This window comes from Sphaeramia orbicularis, chromosome 17, assembly GCF_902148855.1.
Source record: "Sphaeramia orbicularis chromosome 17, fSphaOr1.1, whole genome shotgun sequence".
In the NCBI taxonomy this organism is placed as follows: Eukaryota; Metazoa; Chordata; class Actinopteri; order Kurtiformes; family Apogonidae; genus Sphaeramia; species Sphaeramia orbicularis.
This window is the reverse complement of record NC_043973.1, coordinates 17,619,584-17,636,862: the sequence shown is the minus strand read 5'-3', so window position 1 is coordinate 17,636,862 and position 17,279 is coordinate 17,619,584. Positions and strand designations below refer to the sequence as shown.

General features: G+C 36.1%; 1 protein-coding gene across 1 annotated transcript; it reads left to right on the top strand.

Moving 5' to 3' along the window:
* The first annotated feature begins 2,797 nt into the window (after positions 1 to 2,797).
* dars2 (aspartyl-tRNA synthetase 2, mitochondrial) lies at positions 2,798 to 17,279 on the top strand. Its single transcript, XM_030161190.1, has 17 exons — positions 2,798 to 3,242; positions 6,093 to 6,192; positions 6,313 to 6,379; positions 7,026 to 7,127; positions 7,348 to 7,443; positions 7,546 to 7,669; positions 7,795 to 7,841; positions 8,658 to 8,764; positions 10,680 to 10,749; positions 12,400 to 12,579; positions 13,565 to 13,672; positions 13,997 to 14,059; positions 14,175 to 14,327; positions 14,445 to 14,663; positions 14,754 to 14,864; positions 15,034 to 15,109; positions 16,957 to 17,279. Exons 1-17 carry the CDS (start codon positions 3,080 to 3,082, stop codon positions 17,148 to 17,150), a joined length of 1,980 nt encoding a protein of 659 aa, XP_030017050.1. The 5' UTR covers positions 2,798 to 3,079; the 3' UTR covers positions 17,151 to 17,279.

Sequence of the window (17,279 nt, the reverse complement as noted above, 5' to 3'; positions counted from 1 at the left end):
TAAAATCACTCAAGAAAAAATCTTGATTAAGGTTCTCATAATTCATGCATGAAAGGGTTAAGATAAGATAAGATAAGATAAGATAACATAACATAACATAACATAACATAACATAACATAACATAACATAAGATATACTTTATTGATTCACCAAGGGGGAAATTGAAGTGTATACAGCAGTGCAAGACAGTATGCGTCAATACAATAAAAAAAAATAAAGAGATAAAAATATAAACAAGTTTGTTAAAGTGGCTAAAGTGACAAAAATAGCAATAATAGCAATAATAAAGTTATATACTGTGTGAAAACTATGATATAAAAACATTTTTAATGCCGCTAATCTGATGTTTTCTCACATTTTAACATACTCTAATACTAGTTATTACTTCCTTCATGGAGATAATATGCAAAAAAAAAAAAAAAAGATTGATTTTTAATTGATTTACACTAAAACATGCAACTGCAGATCATGTTTATCAAGAACAGGAAAGTTACAATAATGGTATGAATTGCAGTGTTTGGGATGATGCAAAAGTGTCCACTGTGTTGGCTGATATCCAAATAAAACAACAAAACCCATGAATGTACAAAAGAACAGCTGGAGAATAACTGTCCACTGTAGTGACCACTATGCATGAAAGGGTTAATCTGAAGTGGGCTGGACCAGTACAATAATTTTCACTGAATTTCATTTCATTTATTTTGTTCATGGTTGTGCATGTCATGAGCAAACATTCAATAATCATCAAGTGAACAACATGTACACACCCATGCTCGAAAAGGAGCAGGATGAAGAAAATCTTATGTTTCCTTCTCCCTTCCAAATAATAATAGCCTTAATGGTTAGCTATACACAACTAGCTACAAAATCGTATAAAGTCAGACAACCAATCTAATTACATCCAAAGATTTTACAAAATAAATACAAAATGAATACAGAACCAAGTGCAAAACTACATGTCCAGGAAATACAAAAAACCATAATAGCACGATAGCCAATAAATAATGACAACTCCAAATTGTTTTTGTGCAAAAAATAACGTTCAGTTACGCCAATATTTACATTTACAAACTATCCAAACAAAAAGGATGTGACTAACTTGGAAAAAATGGAATTTGTTAAGAAATATAAGCACAATTTTATCAATATCATGCCTCGACTTATCATTTATACATATGCACAAAATATTTAGTAACAGGCAGGAAACTGTTCAAATTGTGCTTAATTTTCTTTTGACATTTCAGGTTGTTCGTATTTGTTCAGGTTATTCACATTTCATTGTTAAAGGATAGTTTGTTAATGTAAACATTTTCAGAATTTAATGTTTTTTGCACTAAATCAAAGAGAAAAAAATTGGTGTTGTCATTATTTATAGGTTATTATGATATTATTTTTGAGTTTGATCCCCTAACTTGCACTTAGTAAATTCATCCTGCATCCTTTGGAGGGCTGGTTTTGGCCCCGCATGTTTGACACCTGTGGTCTAGTGGTACAATAAAGATGACGAAGAAATTAATAGAAATGTTGAAAAATAAAGCAGTTTGTGTTGTGCTCCATGGCGAGTGTGATTACATTTTACAACAGATTATTTTCATCTCAATCTGAAAATGATTTATATATATATATATATATATATATATATATATATATATATATATATATATATATATATATATATATATATATATATTTACATATGCAGTGGGGAAAAACGTTTTTGGACACCCCATGCATTTGAGATATAGTGCATTAAGAATCACCCCTAAGTTACTGAACCCGCAAAGTATTGTTGTGTTGTGTTCCATTGTGGAAATTGTGCAGATTAAACCACAGATATCCATTTATAGGTTATTCATCTGTGGCAGGTAAAAAAAACAAAACAAAATTTGACATGTTACCCTTATTATTTTGTCCATTTTGTCCTTTTTATTGATTATTCATTACTGATAATATTTATTGATTATGATTCGTCATTTGTTATTTTTTTCATTTGTTGATTGTTTTCTTTATTATCTTTATTATCATCATCATCATCATCAAAGTTTTCTTTAGTATTTGTTGATTTTGTTGACTTGATGCCATAATTTTCTCAGAGAGTGACAAAAAAAGTTAACTTCTCTGTACTTATGCATCTGATCTTTACATTTACATTTATGCATTTGGCAGACACTTTTTTCCAAAGCGACTTACAGGGGAAAACCAAAATAAAACAAAAATATATATAATAAATAAATAAAAATAAAATAAAATACAAGAATAGATTAAAGACATAAAGCAGCTGTACAGTTCAAAACAGTGTCGTACAGAAGATTAAAAAGCAAAACTATAGACTAAAAATACAAGAATAGATTAAGAAGACATAAAAACAGCAGTGCAATTAAAACAGCGAAATAAAAATACCAAGTAAAACAACAGAATAACCATAATACTGTAATACATTTAAAATGGAATTTTTAACTTTTACATTTAAACAGACAAAAAATGCTACGATACATAGATGTAAAAAATAGAAAAGTTACAAGAGTTTATACTGAATTCATCCAGGTTTTTGTCCCATAGAGTCTCCTTTCTCTTTTGAGTCCAGAGCTGTATAAGTTTTAGGACCATGTGCACAGACTACGGTTATGTACTACCCATTCGACTGCGCATGTCTGTTCAATCGACTGTTCTGCAGATAGACTTGTTTAGCCTGGTGACGTCATGACGTCTCTCCGCTCATGCATCTCCTTGGTTGATCTCCACATGAGTGTGGCCTATCAGTGTGGCCTGTGAAGTCCTAATGAGGCCCATCCACATGGACAGAGATCAGTGAAGCCGCTCTGGACCTCTGATAACACGGAACCAGGACCACATGAAGTAACAGCGGACAGCCCCACACCCTGACCCGGTCCGGAGACCCCATAAGCCGCTTCTCTGTGCGGTATCAGCATCTGGATGGTGATAAATGTGTTAAAAGTAGAGACCCTCCACAGTGGTCCGTGTGTGTGTTAGCAGAGCTCCATTCAATGTGGACTCCTGGATGTGTGTGATAAGACTGGACCTGGTCCTGTTGGGTCCTCACCTTGGATCTGACTGACCATGTTCACCTATAGCAGACTGCTGGTCCACACAGTGTTAGGTGGACTCAGGGCTCACTGTGTCCGGACCCGGAGCTCAACTCTGACCTTAAGTCAAGGACGGCTGTGGGTGAACCCTCAGACCAGACTGTGGAGCTGCTCCAGGACCCAGACTCCAAACACAGGTACTTCAGGGTCTGCAGTAAAGAATCCTTTTAACCCTTTCATGCACAGTGGTCATTCCAGTGGACAGTTCTTCTACAGCTGTTCTCTTGTATATTCATGGGTTTGTTGTATTAGTTCCATATCAGCCAACACAGTGGACACTTATGCACCATCCCATAATAATACTCTGACATTCAGACCATTACTGTAATTTTGCTGTTCTAGATAAACCTGATCTGCACTAACATGTTTGAGTGTAAATCAGTTGCTAATTGTTATTAGACTGTAATTAACAGGGGTTTTTCTTGCATATTATCTGAGTGAGTAATAACTAGTATTACAGACTGTTAAAATGTGAGAAAACATCAGATTAGCAGCATTAAAAAGGTTTTTATTTCATAGTTTACATACACTATATCACTTTCTCATGATGAATTTTAAATACATGTTTCTTTGCTTCAAAAATTAAACTCATGGTGTCCAGCTGAGTGGACATTTTTGGAATTTCATGAAAAATAGGTTCATAAAAAAATTTCAATCACATAGTTGTTGGGTTTTTTTTATGCGTAAAGAGGAATAAAAAACATGGGAAAAAAGTCTTAATTAAGGTTCTCATAATTCATGCATGAAAGGGTTAATATAGATGAAGACTCTGTAGACTGGATGTGTGTTAATACAGACTGATTTAGCCTGTAGAATGTTATTATTATTGTTTTGAGTTTGGGTTTTCTTGTACCTTTTTCATCTTTATGCTGCATGCACATTTTGTCTTAACCCTTTAAACCAGGTGTGTCAAACTCATTTTAGTTCAGGGGCCACATATAGACTAATATGATCTAAAGTGGGCCGGACCAGTAAAATACTACAAATAATAGGATAAGAACTTATACATAATATCAACTCCAAAGTTTTTTCTTATATTTTTGAGTGAAAAAAGTCAAATTCTGTAATGAAAATGTTTACATCTACGAACTGTACTCAAATCGGACATGAACAAATGTGAACAACCTGAAAGTTCTTAAGAAAAATAAGTGCAATTTTAAGAATATCACGCCGTAGTTTATCATTTATACATGTACATCACAGCTTACAGATCACAGTGGATCTACAAATACACAAAACATTTAGTAAAAGGCAGAATGTTGGTACAATTTCACATACTTCTCTCAAGACATTTCAGGTTGTTCACATTTTTTGGTAAAAGGTTAGTCTGTAAATGTAAATATTTGTGTAATTTTACTTTTTTTACACTAAAACAAAGAGAGAAATTTGTGGTTTTCTTCATTTATAGGTTATTATGATAGTATTTTACTGGTGTGACCCACTTTAGATTAAATTGACCTAAAATGATTTTAAAATCATTGATCGTTTATAACTTAAGTGTAAATTTTGCATTTCACAAATTCATCCCAGGGGCCACACTGGACCCTTTGGCGGGCTGGATTTGGCCCCCGGGCCGCACGTTTGACACCTGTGCTTTAAACCCTAAGCCTAAAATGGTCCATCTGGCCTTTTTTTTCTTATTTTGACCATAAAAAGGTTAGAAAATGTGCTGTGAGTGAGCCTGTTGCCCATTTTTCCAGAGCCCTTTTTTCCAGATCTTTCAAAATCTAGCAATCATTTACAATTTCCTGCATGTAATACTACATACTGCTAAAATGGCTTCTTCTCCAGCTTCTAGTGCAGGTGTGTGTGAAATTACCATAATCACCCAACAAAACCTATAGAATGCAACGTCTCAGGTTTCAGAAACTGTTGGAATTTTTCCAATTACACAAACAGTGAACGAGTTGCATCCATCCAAACTGCATAAGCGCAGGGTGTGTCAGCCATGACATGTCAGGTTTTAAAGTGTTAAATAGTGAACTTCCCTATTGTGGGATCAATAAACTTTTATCTCTCTCTTGTCTTGAAACCAATCAGTGGTGATTTTTTTAGTACTCTTTACTCAAGTTGTTAAGAACACAATTGTACTTTACTGCAGTATTTCCACATTATGCAGTTGCATACTTCTGTTCCACTACATCTAAAAGACAAATATTGGACAGCGTTAGTTATTTTTCAATTTACACATATTCATCACCTTACTTTCCAGTGAAAACTGTGTATTTCCAAATATAAGACAAATTGTATTGATCCCACAACAGCGAAATTCACTGATAAAGGCAGCATCACAAAGTGCAGGGCAAAGAAGATGTGCATGCATAAAGATAGTGCACAAAACAATACAAAAATCATACTAAAACTTTACAGACTGTATAATATTTAAATAAGAAATAAAATTGCAGTGTGTCAGACAGTACAGATGAAGAGTATGTATCAAAAATGTGTTGATTTTGAATCTTTGTGATAAACCAAGTGAATTAACCCACTTGTATTAGCTGAAAATCCAATCTCACAAAGTCCAGTTTTACAAAGTTGTGAAAAGTTGACTACTTAAATGATCTTGATGACTGTAGGTTAAACTGAACAGTAAATACAGTTCCTCAAATGAGCTCAATATTGAATATGTACATCAATAAAATACAATGTACACATTAATCAAGCAGTCATGTGATGACAGAAACATAATAAATAATAGCAAAACACTGATAAGGACCATTTTACTGCACAATCACCTCTAACTCCTCACACTTTAAGTTAATTTTCATATTTGACATCTATCTCACTCGTAGTACTGAGTCATACCTTTCTGAAAGTTGGTGAATCATTATTGCAGCAGTAATTCAGTATTTTCATATCTACTTATTTACAAATGAAAAATACACTGACTTTCCAGCAGATGTTTGCAAAATAAACCAATGCATCTGTTTATTACAGCTTAATACAGTAAGTTATCTATGCTTACATCCTCTCTGTGTGGTTTTCAGGTCCCAGTAGTCTGTCATTCAGGACTCACACCTGTGGAGAACTCAGATCAGACCATGTCGGAGAGAAGGTCACTCTGTGTGGATGGGTCCAGTATCTCAGGTCTGTTATGACTGTTTATAAAGAACTGATGAAGGAATTATTTCATATCAAACAACAAATAAATGAAGATTAGAAACATTACACAAACAAAACAGTAACTGTGTTTTCTGTTTCACATAGACAAGATCTGTTCATCATCCTGCGAGATTTCAGTGGCCTGACACAAATCCTGATTCCACAGGAAGAAGTAAGGATATGAACTATTAAACTCTACTTACCAATGAAAATATAATATTTACCCTGCCCCCTGAAGGGGAGGCAAGGGGTATTGTTTTTGGTTCGGTTTGTTTCTTTGCTTCTTTGTTTGTTAAAACTATAGCAGCAAAACTATTGGTTGAATTTAAAAAAATTTTTTTTCCCATTTACCTATAATGATCAAATTTCAAATCACTATAAAAACATCAATTTTACCTCAATTTACTTAAAACATAGCATAGATCTAGAGATTAATTTTAGACATCACTCTGCAAAATATCTAAGTGATGGCTTGTTTTTGACATTTTTGTTACATTTTTTAATCTTTGTCTTTTCCCATTTACTTATAATGGGTGAAATTTCAAACATCTATAAAAATATCTTTTTTTTTTTTTTTCAATTTGCTTCAAACTTGGCACATATAATTTTTATATTTTAACAAATATTGAAAATGGATGAAAGAACTGATCGATGCCAAAATAAGCTACAACACATTTGAGGGGCATGTTTTGTTGTGGCTGGTACCACTTGTAAATATTTGAAGTTTTATTAACAGTCATATGAATAACTTTAATGACAGGCTGGGATTTTCAACTTTATTCTATTGTTTACTGGTTTCTTTTTTTCTGTGTTTTAAGTCTCCAAATGACTTGAAAGCAGTGTTGTGTGACCTCACAGTTGAGTCTGTGATCATGGTCAGAGGAACAGTGACACGGCGACCAGCGGGTCAGGAGAACAAGGTGTGGACATTCACTGGAACAGGGTTCTTCCTGTACAGAGAATTACAAGAAAGCCACCTCCATCTGACTCTTCACAAAATTCTCACTGGTCTTGTGATGAGAAACACTATTTTACAAGCATCACACTGTGGTTATTTAGTTTCTAAATGCAACTGAAGTAGCTTTTTGAGTTTATTACATATTTCAATCACTTCTCGTCATTGTTCTGTGTTCACACCAGAACATGTTAACAGGAGAAATTGAGGTCCTGGCTGAAAATGTGGAGATCTTCAATGTGAGCAAGAAACTGCCTTTTGAAATTAAAGACTTTGTAAAAGTGAGTGGGTCTTGTGCTCATTTAACTCCACATATCCCAGAAATGGTGCTGGGTAATGCAGTAGAGTATTATTGATAACATGTTCTGTTTTATTTTTAACAGAAGTCAGAGTCTTTGCGGATGCAGCATCGCTACCTGGACCTGAGATCATCTCAGATGCAGAAGAACATGCGACTGAGATCTGAGCTGGTGATGAAGATGAGAGAGTACCTCTGTAATGTACACGGTAAACATTTATTATCTCCTGTTCACTTATTCTGTGGGAGGACTGTGTTTTGGGATGAAAAAAACAATTGCATTTTGTTTGTTCTTTTTTATAATATGACACTTATCATGTTCTGTTTTTTGCAGGATTTGTTGATGTGGAAACTCCAACTTTGTTCAAAAGAACACCAGGGGTAAGATCTCCTTATCAGTGTTATATTTACTGCCCTCTGCCGGGACAGATCACACAGAACTGACACATTTGTTTCCATTGTCCTTTAAGATCCAAATATTCATTCATTCATTCAAGCTTTATTAAGGACACAAAACTTGGTCCATAGGATAGGATAAAACAAAAAAGAGAGAAAAAAAAATAGTACAAATCCATATGTCACTTATACATAAAGGCTCGATCACCACTGAGACCACATTTTAGATGTAAACCTTACAGAACTAATCTTGGGACAGACAAGGGCTTGTACAATTGAGTTTGATAATTTTGTAACTCTGCACATGAATGAATAAATAAAATGCTGTATAGCAGCCGCGCAGCATCGAACATCACAATTCACAAATATCTGACTGGCACTATAATGTCTTGGGACCCTCAACAGTATCCTCATTGAGTCATTATAAGCAACCACCAGTTTGTGCATGGATCTCTTTTTGTAGCTGCACCAGAAGTGTGCAGTATACAGAGGAGAGCAGAAGGTTCTGAAAAGTGCAGTTTTTACATTAGCAGAGCACATATGGAACCTACAGACGAGCATGTTTGCCTGCCCATACAGTTTACATTGCTGCCGGTAAATGTCTCTGTCATCAGTGAGGCCACTCATAATATAATGTCCAAGATACTAACATTAAACTTTATAATAATACTGACTGATGTTTTCCAGGGCATTAAATAAACATAAATACTCTCTCAGTGATACATTTGTGGAACAGTTACAATATATGATCAATCAGATTCTCTAATAACATGATGGGCTGTTTATTCTTCTGCGTTTCAGGGAGCCAAAGAGTTCATTGTTCCTTCCAGAGAGCCAGGCCGGTTTTATTCTCTCCCACAGAGTCCACAGCAGTTTAAGCAGCTCCTGATGGTGGCAGGAATAGACAGGTGGGTACAAAGACCATTACTCAACTCTGTGACTGAATTCATTTGCTCAAAGTTGACATGTAATGTTACATGTATTTATAATGAATGGACTTAATATGTGTGATGTGAAAAAACTACTAATGATGAACACATACAGCATATGAAGAGGCTGCCTGTGTCGTCATATGTGGACATTACATTTTGAATTTTCTACTTCTTATACTTTAGTCCTCTTAAACTCTACCTGTTTCCCTCTTTAGGAGACACTTTTGACAACATTTAGGAAAGTTACAAGCTAGGACACTGTTAATTATCAAATGTTTCTGTGAGGATGATCATGAAGGTGAAGAAAAGTTATTGATAAACCATTGTGTTGCAGAGATCAGTACTGAGAGCAGTGTTTGAAATATAAACAGTGCACTATATAAACTTATTTACATTGGACTTCTCCCTCTTTAAAGTGTGTGAAGCTGTTTGGGTTTGGGGTTGTTTTCTTTACCGAAAAATATCTGTTAAAATGTGACTTTATTACTAAAACAAGTGTTCAGAGAACGCAAACCTCCGCCAGGCACCCCGAACGGTGTGCATGTGTGGATCGACTATTTCTTTTTAAACTATGGAGGTGCAAAACAAATTTCATAATGATATTTCACAAATTGCATTTTTTATGATTTTTGAAAATGGTGCATAAAAAATAAAAGTTAACAGAGCGTAACGAAAGAGAAATGGAGTGGAACGATGTTTTGTACAGAGTTGAAGCTTGGTACCGGTCATGTGTTTGTCAAATTATATTAAATTCCAATCAGTATTTGTTGAGTTATAATGAAAAATGTGTCATAAATGGGATTCAAGTGTTAAATTGAAATGTCCACAGAGTCCACATTCCAAAGTGGATATGGACAATTTTGTGCCAGATACAAGATAATGTTATAAGCTACGGGTGGATCAAATTGGAGGCTAATCGGACTCGTTTTGAATTTTTTATGAATTTTCAAAAATAGCTCAATGATGAGAGATAGGAAAATTGTAGATTTTGTGACCTTAAACTTTGGCCTACTTGGTCCAAAATTTAATGGGTTGGTCCCAGGGCCTAGGCCTATCTGTGGGTACAATTTGGTAAAGATGGTTGTAATAGTTTTCCCGTAAAGTTGCTAACAAACAAACACACAAAGCAAAGTGATCACAATACCTCCTGGCAGAGGTAATAAACCACTCTGACCTGTATTAAAACTGTTTAAGCATCATTTCACAGAGGCTAATAAATTAATCTTTCCAACAAAATAGATATTTCTGCTGTGGAGTACAGGACAAGGCAGATCTGAACAGAATGTGGAACAAATTATGGCTTTTAGCTTTATTACCTGGTTTGTGATTTTTTTTTTTTTTTTAATATCCATATTCACCCACTGAAATGGAGAATTTTATTAATTTTTACACACCAGTGTTTTACCTTAAATAGACTCATTGGACCCTCATATGAGGACATGTGATTTTATGTGATTTTGTTTAGGTTTTACATATTTGATCCTATTAATGTAACAGCCTGGAGAAATTAAAAATGCAGACAAATTCAGAGCACAGGTATCAGGAGGGTGCAGACAAAACTGTTGACTAGGATTTAGGAGAAGATGATTTTGCTTTTACATTTTTCAGGTGTTGATGAACGCAACACTAACTCTAAATGAATGGTAGTTAATCAGGTGAGAGAATCAATTAGCGTTAGCATATATTTAAGCTAGCAGCTAGCTTTACTTTAGAGGAAAATTCTCAATTTATTCTCTTAACGTTTCAGCGTTAGATCACAATTAAACACATTAAATTAAGTTAGATATCGCTCTAAATTAAATGAAATTAGTCAAATGTAAATTATGTAACTTGATACATGTTACTGACATTAGCTTGAGACTGTTTGTGTTTGATGTGGACATTATTGCAGGTATTTCCAGATGGCTCGATGCTACCGAGATGAAGGATCCAAACCGGACAGACAGCCCGAGTTCACCCAGGTAAAACGTTAATGCTAGATGAACTTATGTATGGGATTATTTATGTTATTAAGAGTATTGGTAGACATGTACAATTAGGATAGAGCAGGTCACTGTACATTGCAGACACAATTTCGAAACAGGGTCAAAAGTCGTTTCCACACCGGGAGTTGAACCCGGGTATCCTAACTGCTAGACCATATGGGAAGATATGCATGTAGTTTTGAATAAAGGAGGTGGACAGAAATATATTAATCAAATAACAACGATAAGAATGATGTGATTAATAAATTAGCTGCTGAAGAATACAAACAGCAACTCAGGTTTCCTCTTTTGTCCTTATTTTCCTTTATTCACTCCAGATACTCTTCTCCAAAAGTCAATAAAGGTTTTATTAGTCCATTTTCACCACTACAAAAATAACCAAAAAACTTCAGTAATAAATACTGCTAAATAGGGGGAGTTTGTTCTACACGGGGGCTGAATTAATACAAAAATAGACACTATTTTTTCTCTTTTTAAGGTTTATTTGACAGTATATATCGCATAAAATATACTGTACATCTTGATATATTTGGAAGTAAATTAAAACAAATAAATAAATACATACACCAAAGACAATACAAAAATTATAAAAACATCATTTAAAGTTTAATATCAGAGCTCCTGAAGAAATGTATCCAAAATGAAAATAGTTTTATTCCCTTTTCATTTTTAACACTTTTATTGTGATGCCATAATTTTTCAGTTCTTGATAAAACAGTTATAAATAAGGTTTAGTGTCCGACCATGTCTTCATGTGAATGTGCAGTTTTCTTGGCAGTAACTTCAGCTTCTCTGCTAAGTCAAGTCTGGAACTGAGGCGCATTCCCAGCGTCTGGTTTTCTACAATGTCCATCCTAAATATTTTACATACATACAGTATATTATGAAAATAAACCTTCTTTTCTGCAGAAATTGCAAGACTACCAAACCCACATCTCTGTAATAACATTTATAGTCTTATCTTTGCTGGATATATTTGATTCTGAGACTAATGGATTAGTGATAATTAGGCTATCATTCAGGTTTTACAAATTTGAAAAAAAATTGAGGAAATATGATGAAAAGTCATATGCTGCTTTAAATGAAACCTCTTTATATTCTTTCTAATTGTTTAACATAAATAGAAGCTAAATGAACTACTAATTTGAGTGTTGAATATGAAACCCTGTAAATTAGTATGTATTTCGATTTGCGGTTCAAATGTTTCTATTTGTCATAACATGATCTCTCTGAAAGTTGATCCCAATGTTTTCATTTGCCTTTATTACTACCATTACAGATATTGTGTCTATTTCACACGAATGAGAATAATTTTTAAAACTTTATACATAAAATCATCCTTCTTTGTTGTGGCCAGCTCGTTAACTTTTCTCTGTGTGGTTGAAATTTTATATGATTAAAATAATTATTTTTCACAGTTTTTACGTTCTTGATACTACAGAATATTTTGGGGGGTGGGCTCATGTACATCACCTCTTCTTCATGTCATGTCTTATACTACATTAGTCCAGTTCTTAATCCAGTTAGCCTTTGAACCTGGTTCTGTTCTCCAGGTGGTTTATAGTTTGAACCTGAAATATGAATGCATTGTTGAGAAATAAATTATGTTCTCATTGTTTTTCTCAGGTAGACATAGAGATGTCCTTTGTGGACCAGTCTGGTATCATGTCCCTGGTGGAGGGTCTGTTACAGTACTCCTGGCCGGCAGAGAAAGGTCCCATTCAGGTCCCCTTCCAAACCATGACATATGAAGAGGCCATGAGGGGCTATGGTGTGGACAAACCTGATACCAGGTTCAATATGAAGGTAATTGTCTGCTAATGTCTCTTTGACAGCTGCATATCAGGATGTTAGTTATGCATTATTATAGGATGATTTTTTCCTTCTTCTGCTGTTTTGGATGATATGTTTCCTCATTTACATAATTTGACATACAGATGTCAAAATGACACATACCACAAACAAATCACCATCGTCACACATCATTTAAAAATACATGCAGAAAAGGAAAAAAGTGTGATAAAGGGGCTCTTTAGTAGGAACACAAGATGTACAATTTCAGCACAATTATCCTTTTTCAGAGTGTGTGAAAGCTGTTTAGTCAAAGTGTTTTTTTTTTCTTTTTTTACATAACATTGTTCAATGTTGTAAAGCAAGAAAAGACCACTCTGAAATATCCAGCTATGAAAGATTTAGTCTGCATGTCCACCAAGATTTACATGAGACTGCACCTAACTCATGATTTAGTAGTATGACAATTATCCTTTTTTTTCTCAAAAAGAACAAAGCATTATTGACTTGGGAATATTTTGGGAAGAAATTACGTTTGTTCTAAACATTCCTGTTCAGCCTTTCCAGACCTCAGTGGTGATAAGGGATGTAAAACTGTTGATATTTTGTTTGTAATTAACAAAAACATTGCTGTTACAGAAAAAAAGGCAGGGTTTCAGTATATGTCAACGTTTTATGGTGTATTGACATGTTTTATAGATCATATATGGCTTTACCAGTTTTGTAGATGTTTATTTTAATACAGAAGGACACCTTGGCCTTGCATTTAATTTTAATCACAGCTTGTTACAATAAAAATGTTTGTGACATTTCATATGTAGCTTTAACTTGTACCTGTATCACCATCCAGCCTAAAAACACAGCGATATGACCTCTGCTCTTTATCACCCAGTCATATTAGATAACACGATCTTTGCATTTATAAGAGACATGGATACATCTGTGGGACCGGTAGTTTCTCCATCCTTTTGACCAGTTCTTTGTCCTCATATCTGTCCAGTTAATTGACCTCAGTGAGGTTTTTTCATCCACGGAGATTGAATTTCTCAGATCAGCTCTTGCCCAACCAGGAGGTTCTGTTCAGGCCATCTGTGTCCCCAGTGGAGCGGTAAGAGCCACTTCAGCACTGCATGTCCTAATAGACTGTTAAAATTCTAAAGATCAATCTAATGAATTAATGTTTCATAAATGTAATTAATTAAGTTCATAGTAATATGCCCTTTAAGCAACAAAATGAGACACTGGGATGTGAAATACTTTATTTTCATAATGGTCTGACATTGCAAATAAACTCTTCCTGATGTCTTGTCTGGTCAAAGTTAGCTTGCTAAGACCTACAGCAACTCTAATTGGACAAAAATGTTTCACAACACACTGGACAGAGTAATTTTAATATCTGTCTCAAATTTCTTTCTCTGCTTTTTAACTTCAGAAACTTTTTACAGCTAAAGATTTAGAAGAACTGAAACAAGGAGCCAGGACTCAGTTTGACCAGGTAAGTTGGTTTATTACCACAGAAAGAAAACAGTAAAAACAGTCATGACCATCACCATGACGACCCCAACAGAACAGATGAAGGACAGATGTGTTGATGAAGTTTTTGTCCTCAGGAGCTGAGTCTGGTGCTGGTCAGGGCTGACGGGTCGCTGAAGTCTCCTCTGAAGAAGCTGCTGTCTGTCTCTGCCACAGATGATCTATTACAGACAACTGGAGCCAAACCAGGAGATCTGGTGCTGATGGCTGCCGGTTCTCTCCACACGGTGGTAAGAGATGAACTGATTGTTTTGCTGTAATGGTAGAAGGAAAAGGAATGTGTTACATGTAAAGTCACCATCTGCTGTTTGTCTTCTCTCTCTCTCTTTTGTCTCTGTTCATCACAGCGTCCTTTGTTGGGTAATCTTCGCTTGCAGTGTGCTGAGCTCCTGAATTCTCGTGGTGTCACACTCCGCGACCCCTCAGTCTTCCACTTCCTCTGGGTGGTGGACTTCCCTCTGTTCTTACCCAAAGACGATGAGCCGGAGCAGCTGGAGTCAGCACATCATCCATTTACCGCTCCACTACCAGAGGACACACCGTTACTGTACACAGAGCCACACAAGGTAGTCACTTTGTGTTTCTGTCATACTAGATATGTTTCCATCTATTTGGATCCATGTGTGAATCCTCCTCTGTTGCATTTTCTCTGTCAGGTACGAGGTCAGCACTATGACCTGGTGCTGAATGGCTGTGAGATCGGAGGAGGCTCCATCCGCATCCACAAAGCCTCAGAGCAGCTCCACGTGTTGAAGAACATCCTCAGGGTCTGTAAAATACTACTCACTATAGTATTGTAGTTTGTTAGTGTTTTTATTTATTATTTCAGCCCAGAAGGGGACTGATTATCTGTAGTCCTTATGCCTTACTTTTGAGTTCAGCCAGCGTTGCTTCATTCCTGATTATAATTGGTTTCAATGTATGTTTTGGCTCCAGGAGGATCCTAGCCTTCTGTCTCACCTGCTCGAGGCCCTCGACTCAGGAGCGCCACCACATGGAGGCATTGCTCTTGGTAAGTTTAGTTCAAGACTCCAATGTGCTGCGCATTTTCCCTCTGAACTAGTTCATTATTGGTGTTGTTATTTAATTCAGTTTTAGCAAATGAAATCAAACAAATCAGTGACTGGAAGCATCAAAATTGTCTCCAGATTTAAAGATCAGACCAAAGCTCACGTCCACTCTGTGTCTCTCAAACATAAGAGTCTTGGTCATTCTGGACCTGCACTCAATTTCAGCTGCCTCATTAGTTTGTACGTGTTCTTCCATTAATGGATTTAATGCAGAGTGTGACATTTCACACTGGAAACTATTTATAGATCAGGCAAAATTAAAAAAAAAAAAAAAAAAATTACCTGATTCTGGCAAAAAAAAGATTTTTCAATAATTTGAGGTAGTTTTTGTATTATTTTACATAAGTGCCCATAACAGCTGTTTGCTGCATCTTCTCAGATATTCTGGTGAAGTGTGAAAACATGTCTGGAACGGCAGGTAGTGTAGAGGTAGAACTGATGATCTGTCCCTTCCAGGAAAAAACACATCACCAGCATTTTAGATGGAAAACAGTAGAATGCTCTACTTCATCTACAGCACCACCTGAAGTCATACAAGGGTGTCTCTGTGGCACAGATGGTTAGTGCACTAATGCCCCTTTTCCATTGCATGGTACCAGCTCAGCTCGAATCATTTGGTACAGTGCCTTCGCTTTTCCACTGCAATTGGTATCACCTCAACATGAATGAGATGGGTGTGGTCAGTGGAGCCAAAACTGCTGTGACGTCATTTTAGGCGACATAAGGCTCACTTGGTATAGTAAACAGTAAAGACAATGGATGACATTGAGGTGATGCTGTACGTGTTGCTCAGTCTGTGGCTTTTTGTCACAGAAAAGGTAAAATGAGAGAGTCAGAAACAGATACAAGCGGTGAGACGAAACATGCTTGAAAAGCAAAGGATAGTTATGAAAGCCATACAGAAGTATGAAGCTGAAGACCAGCACGTGTGACGACACTCCCTCTGACCAATCAGTGGCCGGCAGTGAAGTTTCAGTGCCGACTCAGCCTGGTTAGAACCTTGCCAGAGGTGGTACAAAAGAAAGTACAGTTACCAGGTACAACCCCCAGTGGAAAAGCGCTAAAACCGTGTAGAGTCCAGCTGAGTCGTGCTGGAGAGGTGCAGTGGAAAAGGGGCATAACTTTTTGTTGATTGAAAGGTTGGTGGTTCAAGCCCACCCATGGACAGAATCGTCTAGGGACTGCTAAGAGGTTGGACAGAGGACGTGTGGAATTTTTGGCCCTTGACACTTACAATCACTACGACTCCGAATAATTGGAATGGGTTTTTATACACATTAGATGTATAAAGATTCTTAATTCCTGGATATGCACCCCAAATTAGTTTGTGAAAACACACGTAGTTCACATTTTCAGTTTACAACTATTCAGATTTTTGTCTAATTTGAAATTGAGGTATCTTTGGACCACTGGCTTCTAAAACACTTTTTCTGTTTACAGTATGTTGTGGGGAATTTAGCTGTCTTGGTTAGAGAAGTGTTTTCTAGTTAATATCTAAAATGTATTGCAAGTAACAGGAAGACACTGCAAAGCTTCCCTACATCTTTATTTCCTGTTGATATGGTTATCGTTGTGGTCTGTTCACAAGACTTTAAGAAGTTCTTCTGAAAATCCATGTTTTTCAAATTGTTACTGCCAAGATACTGACAAAAATATAATAAATATGACCACATTACACCACTTCAGAAATCACTGAAGATCCACAAATCAAGCAACTGAAGAGCAATAAACGAAACATGGATTACTTGTGTAGAGGTTTAAGTTGTCTTATTAATACGATATTTCTTAGGTTTGGACCGGCTTGTCTCCATCATGGTTGGGGCTCTCAGCATCCGTGACGTCATCGCTTTCCCCAAATCCTTCCGGGGTCATGACCTCATGAGCCAGGCCCCTGACTTTGTGTCTGAGGAGGATCTGAACTGTTACCACATCTCTGTCAAATGGCCACCAGAGCAAGAGGGAACAGGAACGGCAGGGAAGTGAGGAGGATAAGGATGACAAGAACTACACAAGGAAGAGCCGATACCTTCCCATAACTCTATAAATTTGAGGACACAGAAACAGGAAGAGAAGCAGACAACCAGTTTGTTCAGACGTTGGCAGAGACGAAAA

Excerpts from the sequence above, each read along its gene's own strand:
- dars2 (XM_030161190.1), top strand. The coding sequence starts at position 3,080 with ATGTTCACCTATAGCAGACTGCTGGTCCACACAGTGTTAGGTGGACTC. Across the intron at positions 10,750-12,399 it reads GACAGCCCGAGTTCACCCAG|GTAGACATAGAGATGTCCTT; the intron begins GTAAAACGTTAA and ends TGTTTTTCTCAG. Across the intron at positions 12,580-13,564 it reads ATACCAGGTTCAATATGAAG|TTAATTGACCTCAGTGAGGT; the intron begins GTAATTGTCTGC and ends ATATCTGTCCAG.